This window comes from Anas acuta, chromosome 1 (genome assembly GCF_963932015.1).
Source record: "Anas acuta chromosome 1, bAnaAcu1.1, whole genome shotgun sequence".
In the NCBI taxonomy this organism is placed as follows: Eukaryota; Metazoa; Chordata; class Aves; order Anseriformes; family Anatidae; genus Anas; species Anas acuta.
In genome coordinates, this window is record NC_088979.1 from 133580355 (window position 1) to 133593510 (window position 13156).

Here is a 13156-nt window from a genome sequence, read left to right on the forward strand (position 1 = left end):
TTGGGGTAGCTGCACAGATACTAAGGAAACGAGTATGTTTTGGGACCAGGACTGTGAGACTGAAATTGAGAGGAACAAGTGTCAGCCAGGAGAACATGGAGCAGGAAGAGGATTGGCACATTATTGAAGATCCTGATGCCAAAAGTTTGATTGAGCAGGAAGGGCAGTAAGCAAGGAAGGAGCCCAGCTGGGAAAAATGAATGAATCAAGGATCACAGAATCATATAACGGTTATGGTTGGAAGGGACCTCTGGAGGTCATGTGGTCCATACATCCCTGCCAGGGCATAGGATAGCACATAAATGCTCAATGCTGAGGGCAAAATGGAGATGGGTCTGTGTCTTCTATGGCTTAAAGCTCTTTGAAAGTTTTTGGCTCCAGATAGGAGGAACATGCAGAGTATATATCCACACTATCAAGGGAATGCCTTTGTAGTGGAGTATATTGTAGGTGGTGCAGAAAATCGTTCCAGCTCTGGAAATCTGCAGGATTGAATTTCAGAAATGTGTAGTGTACAGTTTGGTAATCATACTTGGTTTGTCATTCAGCAAGTTGAGATGGTTTCCCTGTATAAAGTAAATTACAAAACCACAGATCCTGAAAAAAAAAAAAAAAAAAAAGTTCTTTTCCCTTCAATGTATAAGAAAGTGTTGTAAACCATTCAACTTCTTTTGGCAAAATTGAATGAATTGCCTCTGTACCATGTGAAAACCAGGCACAGAAATTAACAGGAGGGAAGAATATTTTCTGTTAAATGTATTCATTCTCTAAGATAATATATTTTTTTGTTTTAATAGTTTAATTTTCCTTTATGAGTAATCAGTATTTGGTATGTAAAATTCAATCTATTAGTGATTTCTTGAAGCCAGTATTTCAGCCAAGTAAAAAACAAAACAAAACTTAAAACTGAATAGTTGAGCTAAATAGCAGTAAGCTAAAATAATCAGGAATTAATTCAGGAATAAGCATTCAAAAGCATTATACACTTATTTTTCTAACCCATGCTTTTCATTGCAGAGATCTGCTGAGATGGGTCTAAAACCCCCTCACTGCCAAGCGGTGTGCATTTTCTCTGGCAGCATCACTCCAGCCCTCCCCTTCTCCCACAGGTTCCCCTGTGCTTGTGGCCACAGCGACGCATTGTGGTGGCCAGGCACAGCGGCTGCATGGCCACTTCTTCCATCATGAGACGCCACAGAGCTGCAGTGGCACCCAGGGTCTTGGGCTACTCATTCGTTACCAGTCACCTGCTGAATTCCCCTACTGTATGATTTTCTTCTTTCCACTGGTAGCATTTAAATAAGGTCTAGAGAGTACACCGTGATTTAAATGCTCTTTACCTCCTTTACGGTGCATGACTCCAGAATGAACTCTGGCAATAATATTTGTTATCTCTTCTTTGTGGTTATTTGATGGAACACTTAGCACACATTAACTAAACCCATAGTGAAGTGAGCAATGTGTAGTGAATAAGATAAAAGATGATGAATTTTGAATAATTCTTACTCCTAACCACAGGCACATCTGTCTCCACAAATAACTTTCTGAATCAGCAGAATGTCCTTTTCCAAATCTTAGGAAGCTGAGAGATTTGAGGGTTTTTTGGTTTAAAAAAAAAAAAATCTGGTTATTAAACATGTTTTACTTTTATAAATGAATTAAGTCATGGCATTTTTATGAACATATCTGTGCTTCCAAAAAGATTACATGGAGAAAACATTTTCAGCTAAGATATTAACTGTGTTGGCTTGCTTCATGATTTCAACAAAACCAAGTAGCTTCATTATTTCGACAAAAGTAAGGAGTTCTCTCTAGGGGAGTTAGTGATTACATTTCAGAAAAGAATGCAGAACTCACTATGCCTGAAAATATTCCAGGAGTATCCACTTAATTAAACTAAAATAGACTTAATTAGATGACCATCCTGTGAAGACTTGTGTGTGATCTTTACACACATGAATAAAATTAAGAATGCATTAAAGTCTTCAAAGCATTGCTTTGTACTTTGGGTTTGCAAGTGGTGTTAGAAGAGAGCATAAAACACAAAATGCATTAACTGAAGAACTGAGGTTGCTTTTAACTACTCTTTTTGAAAATGATTATTTCGCATATAATTTTGATACCAGCTACTCTTGTTAGGAGCTCAACTTAATGTGATAAAATAAAATAAATGAAATGGGCAGTCAGATTTCTTACCACACTGTGAGGTAATAAGAAGCAAACCATACCTTCATGCTGGAGCATTTCACTGTGAAGAAATTAGTAAATAGGTTAGGTTCCAAAATCTCAGCCTGTGGATTGAATATGGGTTCAGAGACTCTTTTTAGAGTCTCTCCCAGAGACTGGGTTCAGAGACTCTTGTAGACACTTTTAATGGATTCACAGCTGCTCATGAGGCAAATTTGGAGCTAAATGCCTTACCTGATCATCCCCAAATTTTGCAGAGTCAACATTCAGCTCAAGTTGTCATGTCTACCTCCACTTCCATGCATCTGTCTGAGGCTGTTCAGATACCAATTTGAATGTGGTGAATTGAGCATATCTTTAATCCTAACTTCATGTAATCTTTCCTTTTATGCAAATTTGTAACCACTTCTCAAACCCACCAGGTAGCATGTTGTGTCAGATCCTGACACATGTGGTAAACGTGTCACATGTAAACGTGGTAACACCTTACTATGTTGGTAAACTACAATGTTTTTTATTAGCTGTGACATAAATATGGCATATACAGGTATGTGCATGGTACAAGACAAACTTCTCTCAGAAACAGAAAGGGATGAGATTGCTCTCTTTATATAGATCAGGATTTCCAGTGCTGACATTGGGACTAAATTCATTGTTCAGTTTTGGCCTTCATAGTTGGTCTTTTCAGTTCTCTGGACTTGTTGCTGGAATACGGTGCTTAGTGATAAGGAAAGGAAACAGCCATTAGCAGACCACAGTTTTCTCACTCACCAGCATCATTCCTGTGATTTGAGCCTGTGTAAGAGTGGACTGAGTGTGTAGGACATGCTAGAGACATCAGGCTGTAGCATCTTTTTTCAGTTCTTGTTTAGATGAGTGTTATGTCAGTTCTCTTCATGTAGCAGAAAAATACTCTGCTACATGAGAAGAAGGAAGATTTGTTTTTAAAGCAAATAAACCTGAATATACAGACAGTGTTGGAAACAAGGTTTATGTTCCTCTGGATGCTGTCAGATGATGAATGTACATAGTGCAATATCCATATTGTCTCTTCTCTCAGAAATACCAATTCCTTCTAACCCTACACTATGCATTTCAGAATACTTTGCTCAGTTTTAAAATCAACTCTAAAAGGACATCCCAACTAGGACACAGTGAACTCAATAATCACTTAAGATCTTAGGATCTTTTGGACACATGTCCAGTCAACAAGAGAATAAAACTTAACAACAAAAAACCTGATGTTCTCCTGGGGAAGAGCTTAGCTGTTCAAATGCAGTTAAACTCACCAGTGCGGTGCCAGACTCAATCCATCTGTGCGTGCAAAGAAAGAGAACACCTGACACACTTCTGAAAGTGGCAACCCTCCTCCAAAAGCACCGACTGCAGACAAGTTCACCGCTATTTAATAAATGTCCATTTGCTATGTTACTGAGATGCCAGGCTGAAGAATGGATACAGTATGCAAGTCAACATATCTTTTCCCATCCCCACTGCCCTTGCTATCCTGTCACGCTTGCTAAATGTACGCTAACCTTCCTCTTGTCTTGTGTTCTCACTTTTCTTGCAGTCGCTGTGAGCGCTTGCCTTGTAATGAAAATAAGGAGTGCCAGAGCCTGCCTCTGAGAATAACCTACTATCATCTCTCTTTTCCTACCAACATTCAAGTACCTACCGACATTTTCCGCATGGGCCCTTCCAATGCTGTCCCTGGGGATAAAATACTGCTGTCCATCATCAGCGGGAACCAGGAGGGTTTTTTCACCACAAAAAAAGTGAACAACCACAGTGGTATTGTAGTCATGCAGCGGCAAATCACAGAGCCCAGAGACCTTCTTCTGACAATTCAAATGCAACTTACCCGCCATGGAACTATCAACACATTTATTGCCAAACTTTTTGTCTTTGTCTCTGCACAGATTTGATCCTTAACTTTGAGGCATAAGTTGCTACATTTTCTCTTTTGAGAGTAGCTTTTTTTCCCTCCAATTTTAATAAAGTTTTAGTTCATCTATTGCATGCTGCTCTTGCATTTTATTTGCCATCATCATTACAGTTTTCCACCTTCCCCCATCACTGAACATCTCAGTTTTGGGAGATTCTTGTGTGTACTGAGCATCATTATAAAAAGCAGAAGTAGGTATCCAAGAGGTTATTATCTGAATATATTGAGGACTGAAATTACTAATTTGATTTACACAATAGTGGAGTTGGTCTCATCTGATAATACACAGCTGCATATGTTTAGGACTAAATTTTCAAAACATGGTAGATACATAATTTACTGAGACATCATTAGAGAGTTTCATCACATTTGTGGCAAACGCATTTTTTGAAAATCAAAGTCTATCAAAATGTCATAACTTAGGTCTTTGGCATCTCAGAGATGCACCAGTGCACAAGTTGCTCTGAAAATGTGGAACCAGATTCTCAAGGTGCACCAGTTACATTGCTGCTGTGTTACGGCCAGTGAGCCTGTGCTGATTTACACCAGGTGCAAATTGCACTTCTACCTTCTGAGGATGATATCAAAGAGAATCTTTTTTGTAAAATTTGTTTTAGAGATTTTTTCATCTTCTTTTCTGTGACATTTCCATGGAATTGTACAGCTAACCATGGCAAAATAACAATGGGCTCCTAACAACACCCAGTTAGTAGCAGAGAGCTCCTGTCTATTTCACAGGCTGAAAATTGTCTACAGGAATATTTGAATAAGATGTTGGTATCATAACACTTTTGTCTCTCCAACTTCTATATCAAACATAAATATGCAACTATAAAGACTTCACCTGTCAAAGAAGCAGGCCTTAAAGGTCAGCTAGAATTCCAATATCCAAATCTTTCTTCTCTTACTTCTATGACGTCAAGAACAATGTAGACTGCACAACTGGAATTTCTTTGGAATTACACTGTTTCACAAGCTGGAAGAGGACTTACTGTACTCTTTAGTCCTTGTATTGATAAATATTTAAAGCTCAGTTGCAGAGGTATGATCTACAAATTAGTGCTCTTTGACACCATCCTGGGCTCAGACATCTCTGTTCTACACAGGCAGAACAGTCAGTCCGCAGATGAATGAGGAATAATCTGTGTGAAAATTAATATTAAAAACACCTGCCTATGTGAATACAGACAGCACTGGCAAGGTTCAAGGTTAGAAACTGGGAGCCTTCTAAACCAAGATCACAAATCTTAGTCACCTGAACACAATTATTTTATTAGCTGTAAGCTGTGGGCTCTTGGGCTCATTGTGAGCCAAGGATTACACTAGGACATGATTGCAGCACTCTGCCAGAGTATTACATGTTCCCTAAGGCAAAGTTTATCCTAGCTGGCTGACAGGAGTTCAAGTCCCATGAGGAATGCCACTGTTTAATGAGTCTGTTGATGCATACTCACAAAGCTGCCAGTGGGGATAGAGTCCCCACTTTAAATATTGAAAGCACAAGCCCGTTCTACTTGAGCTAATGAGGTTTCTTACTGGCACAGAAGATACTTGTATATAAATGCCCTCTGGCTACCAGTTCATTATGAGGCCATAATTAAGTAGGATAACGATTCAAAAGTAAACTTCATTTTTGCAAGCATTAATATATATTTGTTTGGCAGGAAAAGAAGGGAGTGTGAGAATTTGGCCCTCAATATTGAAAAATTATACCATATTCTATCATTTTATTGCATTCAGCAAGTAATTCAGCAGCATGGAGCTCAGTGTTAGATGCTTCAATGCTGCAGTGTAGCTGGAACTTTCGGGAATGTGTCATTATGTAGCACCACTTACACGCATGGTTCTTTCCAATGGAAATGAAATCAGGGGTCCTCTTCCAAAGAACTTACCTATTGAATCCAACAGAGAACATGACAATGAATGTCATCAGAATCCAAAAAGAAAGAAAAAAAAATGTATCCAGGAAAGCATTATATACAAAACAATCAGTGCAACTGAGCTGTTTCTTAATTTACTTCTTTTATAAAAGAAAAAAAGTCTGCAGGAGGTAACAGCTCCAAAACTGCAATTTCTGATAGAGGAGGCAACTCCAAAGAAAAATTTGAGTAAATAAAGTTCTCAGCACATAGGAAGAAAGTTTTGTCGATCATAGTATCCACAATTGGAGGATGTGGGCAAAAAGGAAGTTCTCAGCTAGATAGATCAAATGCAAAGATGATGTGTAAGGATAAAGGAAGATATATGTTGAAAGCAGAGCACACCATTAATAGTAAATATGCAGAATTTGGAATGGATACTGGTTGACAAATTGTTCCAGAAGATGCCTAAAGGTGTGCAGTCAAGGCAATGGTAGAGAAGTGTTACTAACTGCATTTTGGATAACCTGAAACATTTTGTGGAGATACCAAAAGAAAGATCAGAAAATCAGGCGGTGGAAAATGAAAGCACAAACTCAAGTTTAATGGTGAGGACAGAGTACACACAAAATGTACATTTTGTGTACACAAATACACACACAAAAATGTGTATTTTGTGTTTGGACAGACACAAAAATTGAGGGATTTTTAAGAGGGGAGAGAAGCAGTGTAAAGAAATAGAGCTGATGCAAAATTTTGTCATGTGTCTGGTTACAAGCTGACTGAATCTAGAAATTAGCTTTAGTTAGTAACTAGCACAGATCACTTGTGATCATGGTGATCCTCTGTTTCTATACACAAGGTACCTAATTCATGTCAGAATGCTTTACTCCAGTGATTCAGAAGGAAGAATTTTGAACATCAATCTTACTTAGGACTTCATCGTAAACAAATTAATTACTTTGTTGGATAAGGATTTCAGAAATGTTTGTATTTGTCAAAAGTTCCAGCTGAAGTTGAAAGTAAGGCTCCCTTTCCTTCCCAGGAAGGAACAAAAGCAGTCATATTGAACACTTCAGACACTCCCACCAGAATGTTTTTGCCTACAAATCTTTCTATCTAACTACAGCTTTGAAAATTTAGGGTGCTGTACATATTGTACCATTATTTCATTAGTCATGAAGGCCCAAAATGAATTACACAAGCCACTGATTATTCATGTCTCTCAGACCTTTAGTAGATGACATTGTTATTCTATAAGGCAAAGAGAAGAACTTTTAAAGAAGTGTTTCAGGATTCATAAACACATTATTGAAGGTAACCAACCTGACTTGGCTGTTGTGACCCCAGCTCACAGATGGAAGATTCAGCTTTTGTTTGTATGTCTGTATATATGTAAACATCTACTAAACTCCCATATGAACAGTAGAGAAAAAAAAAAAAAAAGAGGGAGAGAGATAAACAAACATGATTGATACACATTTTGCCTCAATTCTTTGTTTTGCATTTTGAAATTGACTCTTTTACACTGGATGTAGTCTATTTAATTTAGCTCATCCTATTGTAAAGATGCAAGGGTCAGCTTGCTGGAAGTCCTTTCTGAATTTGGCAGCTGGAGTTTAAAATAAGTGGGTGGAATCTGTTATCATAGGCTAGACTATTATGTCCATATATATACAGAATTAATTTGTTCTAAAATGACAAGCATGAGGCATTTCAGCAGAAAGTCCTGTTCTGTCCCCTATGAGATATCTAGGAAATCATGAAATTTTGTATCTAGATGAAGGTGGGAAGGAAAAGATCTTTCCTGACCTGTACCTCCATTCTTTAGCTTCACTCTGAACACATTAACTATGGAATGAGAATAACAAACCAGACTCAGCTGGTGTAAATTAACCCAGCTACATTGCCTTCCCTTAGACTATGCCAATTCACATCTGTTGAAGCATGATTCCTTAATGTTGATTCATGTTTTCTCTTTTATCTTTATTTTAGCTTCATACAATATCAGCATGTTTGGCTTTGCTTTCTTTGATGAGCAAATGTGGGTAGCATATAATAAGAAGTTACTGATGTATTTATTATTAATAGGGCCATAAAGTCCCTTTGAACATTTGAAAAAAGATGGCTTGTAGGTGTGGAGTTGGGTAACACATTTTGAGAAGAGTAAGAACCATTTGTTTCTAGAGGTATCTTACAAACTAAAGCTTCCATTTTTGTTTCCCTTTTACTCAGTGAATTTTTTTTCCTTTTAATCTTTCAATTCCCTCCCTCTGACACTGCAGTCTTTTCTTTCTTCCACTTAGAAATATGAAGAAATGGGCAGGTCAAAGTTGAGATCATTTGTGGGGCTTAGTCACATTGTAAGTCCCAGCACAGCCCTTTCATCTCTCATGAACACAGATCGGGTATTGTGTGAAGTTCTTGAACTGTAAGTGACTTTAAATTCACTCTGGTGGACAAGGGTGAGAAGAAGTCATTTAACTTTTAATAGACTTTCAAGGACGAATGAGCAGCTGGTTGAGATGGAATATGAAATGACCCTTACCACTTCCCCAAACTCAGAATTCAATCTTTTGAGGTTTTAAATAAGGTGGTTAACTTTTTCCTCCCCCAGTTTCTATTCCTCTGTGTTTTCTCAGTTTAGATAGAAAGGGGTGTGTGTGTGAAAAAGACTGAAAAGAGGCTTTTCTGACTCTTGCTGTACCGAAAATTGTGAAAGGAAGTGGTCCCTTCTGATATTTTCTGACAGATTTCCAGAATGGAAACAATTGTTTCTGCTTTATATGACTGATATCAAATGGAATACAAAGAGGCTTGTGTAAATAAGTGTAGCTTGTCTGAAATCGGTGAGACCATGACAAGGCACTGCAGCTGAGGACCTGGGCCTAGTCCTTTTGTCCTGTTTGTACTTGTAAGGAGACTTTACTTGGTATCCTATGCACTACAGTTCTCCCTATTTTTGCATGCCTGGCTTGACAAATTGGGTTTGAGGTGATTTTGACAGCAACTCTTAGCCAAGTCAAATTTTTCTTTGATCCAACAGTCTGTCTTAAGTTTTTGAGGTAAAATATCGGTTTATATATATCCGTTTTATATCGGTTTCTAGCTCCCCAGATTGCAAAACACAAAGTGATTTATTTTCAGGATACATATGCATCTCTCTCTTGTTTCTCTTAGTGTCAGACTTGAAAAGACAGATACTATCCGTTGCATTAAGTCTTGTCGACCGAACGATGTCAACTGTGTGTTGGATCCAGTCCACACAATTTCCCACACTGTCATTTCACTACCCACGTTCAGAGAATTTACAAGACCTGAAGGTAAGTGGTTTCTTTCTTGTTCCATGTAATAGACTACAACATATAAAACCTCCACCGGAAATCCTTGCCTAAAGCCAGACTAGCTACCGGTGCAGTAAAGTGTTTGCACAGTTCAAAATTACAGTGTGCTATTCCTTTAATTAAAAGCTTCAATATCTAGAGTTTTAATTTTATGGGGGGAAAAAAAAAGTCTGAGCTCTAATTCATACAGCTTCCCAGTATAAGGACATACATGTAGGAAAAACTTGGTCTAAATTCCCCTTTACATTTACTCACATAATATCGGTGTGTCCCGTGATTTCTCTCTTCCCTCTTTTGCACGTTTTGCTGTAGGAAGTAGGTATTCTTTATATTTCTCTCATCTGTTTATGGTCTGTTGCATGCTATTGGCAAGTGACTTGTTCCAGTTGTATCTCCTTTATCTCCATGTAGGCCATAGATCACAAAATAGAGTATGTATTTATACATCTAGTACTCTGATTTGCTGACTTTTGACCTATGAAAAAATAGTGTTACTTTAAAAATATAAAATAAAAGAAGGGAAATTCCTATAAAATAAAGGAAGGGAAGGACTGGCCAGAAAGCTTTTAGGCATCCTAGTGAGCAGCTGCTTAGTTGTACAAAGGGAGTTTACCAACCCAACATGGTGAACTTTGATGGACATATTTGCATATTTCTTCAGCTTCTTCAGCCTCTGTGGTCTCTGTGAGCCTTCAAGTCCTGCAATTTCAGAAGGACCACACTCACTTTGCTTAGTTCACATATAAATTTACAGATTGAGAGACAATTTTTGCTACTTGGCATTTGTATTCACTTTCTGGTGCCTTCTTTGGGGATTGCCTACATATCCAGAGGTGGGATGACTGCCTTCACCTCAGCTTCTCTAATGCAATGTATTTCATGATGAAGGTACAGAGAGAGAAGAAGGGGAGGGAGGGTGGGAAGATCAGTTTGGAAAAGTTTTTAAAGATCTTAAATCCCTGTTTCTGATCCACCCAGAGTCTCAGCTTTGCTTCCTGAGGAAGCTGTTCTAAATGAGAGCCAAAGCTGACTCTTCATTTTTCTATCAGTCACTCTCAACCCCTTCCAGGCTGAAGAAGTAGGGCAAGAGACATCACAGTTGTTGTTCATATAGGAACAATTTAGCCACCAATAGCATGGATGAATAGAGCTGCTGTATATTGCAGCAGGCTTGTTTCAGGCCTTAGCTGGCCCTACATCACAGAGAATGGAGGAATGCCCCATAGCCACTTTTACTCCCATACACACCCTGTCAGCTTTACCAGGTGTACTGGCAGCAGAGCTAAGGATTTGGCCCAGGATGCTTACCAAACAGTTCCCTCATTAGTCCATCGTGATTTAATAAAACAAGATGAGGCTTAGTAATCTGAGAGTAATACCAGAGCTCAGAAGTTGTTCTTTAATTCAGTGCATGGCCTTGGGTGAATTCTTACAGCTCCATGGTTTAGTTTCATCATCTGTAGAGCAAGGATAATAATATGAATAATAATACTTACCTCCTTCACAAGAAGCTTGAAAACTAACCTAAATCCCTCCTCCAAAAAGGACTCTACAATTTGTAACATCAATGCTTTGTGCAACTGCCTAAGGGAATCAGAGTTCAGGGGTCTATCTGTTTCATCCCCCTCCACTCCCTACCCTGTGGATACTTAGTGTTGTCATTTCTATGTACATGCTAGAAGTCTGACTGATTCCTGAGTGGTGTTTCTGGACTGCAAAGTAGCAGTGTTTTGGCTTCAGGGCTTCTTGGATGCTACAGGAGGAGAAAATAAATCTATCTGAATGTTCTCTTCCTGCAAAAGTTCTTTCTTTTCTGTTCTAGGAGACAACCTCTCCAAGGGAAAGGCAGGGGAATATTTGTCCTCCACTGCCTTTGTGGACAAGTCATTCTGGGTCAAATGATTTTTTTTTTTTTTTCCAGAGATACTTTCACTACTTCTCAGTACATTCTGTGATACCCTTTATTTGCAGAGATTATTTTTCTTCGTGCTATCACACCTACATATCCAGCCAACCAGGCGGATATCATATTTGACATAACAGAAGGAAATTTAAGAGATTCCTTTGATATCATCAAGCGTTACATGGATGGTATGACAGTGGGTGAGTAGACTGTTTTCTGCTTACAGTACACTTTCTTGTCTCAATAGTATTATAGAACAAGGTCAAAGAAATTGAGCAATTCTTTTACACCTTGATTTTCAAGCCTGTATTGATTTAAAATTCTCCCTCTCCAGTCCAATATGTCTAATTTGAATTTACATCACTTTTTTTTTTTTAATTCAAAACACCAGAGGCCAAACTTTAATTTGAGAAGTATTTTGACTTTTTTTTCAGAATTAATTTTTATTACCAATGCAAATGGCTTAGCTTTAAAATTATGGTGTTTGTCCATTACAATCAAACCAAATATAAAATATGTAGTGTGTCAACAAAGACACTGTAAATTTAATTAACGGTTCTTTCATGTTTAAACAGCATGGCATCAATTTTTTGGATAATAATCAAATCTTTATAGCAGGACTATTTTACTGAATCTGTTCCCTGTTTTGATATTAAATGACAGCCTTGTTCAGTTTTAAATAAATATCTTTCTGTTGAGGATAAAATGGATCTGTCACACACTGTGGTTTAGAAGAAACTTAAAAAGGAGTTTTACCTGTGTATGTGAGTCATGCGCTAGACCTGCATCTCATCACATAGGAGGGAAGGTCTGCAACACAACCTGGGGTCATACCTTCTGGTAGGTTTCTTTCAGAGCAAGGCTCTTTGGCAGGATATAATGCATACTGTGTGAAGCAGCATGTAATCCATCTCACGTATCTAGTATATTACACGTGTGCATACAGAAATGTATTTACAGTGTTTACCATAGCTTGGCTCTCACTCTGGGACCCAACATACCCATGCGTAGCTGGCAAATGATGTGAAGGTCACAGAGCAGAAGCAGGTCCCAGCTGCTCTGCCCCATGTGAATCACTAGTGCAGGGGCAGGGGAATATTCTGTGATTCTTATGCTCAGAGAATGAATATGCCGGGTCTGGCTTATTGTAAAGTATTATTTGATTGCTCTTTATTCAAGTTTATTTATGAAAATAAAGGACCACAGTTGCTAGTGAAGGCTTGTGCTTCATGACATGAATGTGCACGTTCTGCTCAGGTTTATACATGTGTTTTTGGGCTTCCTAGCAAGATTTGTCTGCATGGAAAGAAAAATCGTTGCTGTGCTTTAGTTTTGTGAAGAAGCCATATTTAGTGCGATCTGAAGGTGGCACTGTTGCATTTTAGAAGCGTGATTGTATAGTATCAGCTGTGCAAAGCTTTTATGAACTGTAGATAAAAATCGTAAGTCATTAGGTTTATATTTCTTTCTTTATCAAACAGAAGTATACGTGTGAATGCTGAGAAAGAGGGAGAGTCTGTTAAAGCAGGATGATAAGATTACAAATTTCAGGTATTGGGTTGATTCTTTAAAAGAGTATAAATGTTATCAGATCCCACAGTAGTTAGAGTAGCTTGCTTTTCATGCTGTGTGCTTCTTTCTGTCTAAAATAAGAAAGAAGGATGTGTTTCAAAATTTGACTGGCCAAGGCATTTGCCTGGGGGAAACATTTCCATTCTGAATAATAGGACTGCCTGTTAATGGTATTTTACTTTGTAAACTAGATATATACCTCACAGTGTTAGGAGAGAAAGGATATTCTTTTGTACCAGGCTGAAAGGATATGATATATGGCTAAGTACATTCCCATCTCTGTAAAAGAATTGGGCAATGGTTTCTTCACCTCAGTTCCCCCATGTGCAACATGGAGATGATAAAA

General features: G+C 38.2%; 1 protein-coding gene across 10 annotated transcripts in view; it reads left to right on the forward strand.

Moving 5' to 3' along the window:
- FBLN1 (fibulin 1) overlaps nt 1–13156 on the forward strand; it is an 89752-nt gene that overhangs the window by 56551 nt on the left and 20045 nt on the right. For 7 of the 10 annotated variants that reach the window (XM_068657807.1, XM_068657824.1, XM_068657838.1 and 4 more), the window contains 2 exons: nt 9172–9314; nt 11307–11438. In XM_068657807.1, coding sequence (XP_068513908.1) covers nt 9172–9314; nt 11307–11438 — 275 coding nt within the window. Of the gene's footprint in view, nt 1–1017; nt 1655–3757; nt 4207–9171; nt 9315–11306; nt 11439–13156 lie in introns of those variants that run through there. The other 3 variants (XM_068657816.1, XM_068657834.1, XM_068657861.1) reach the window with 2 other exon arrangements.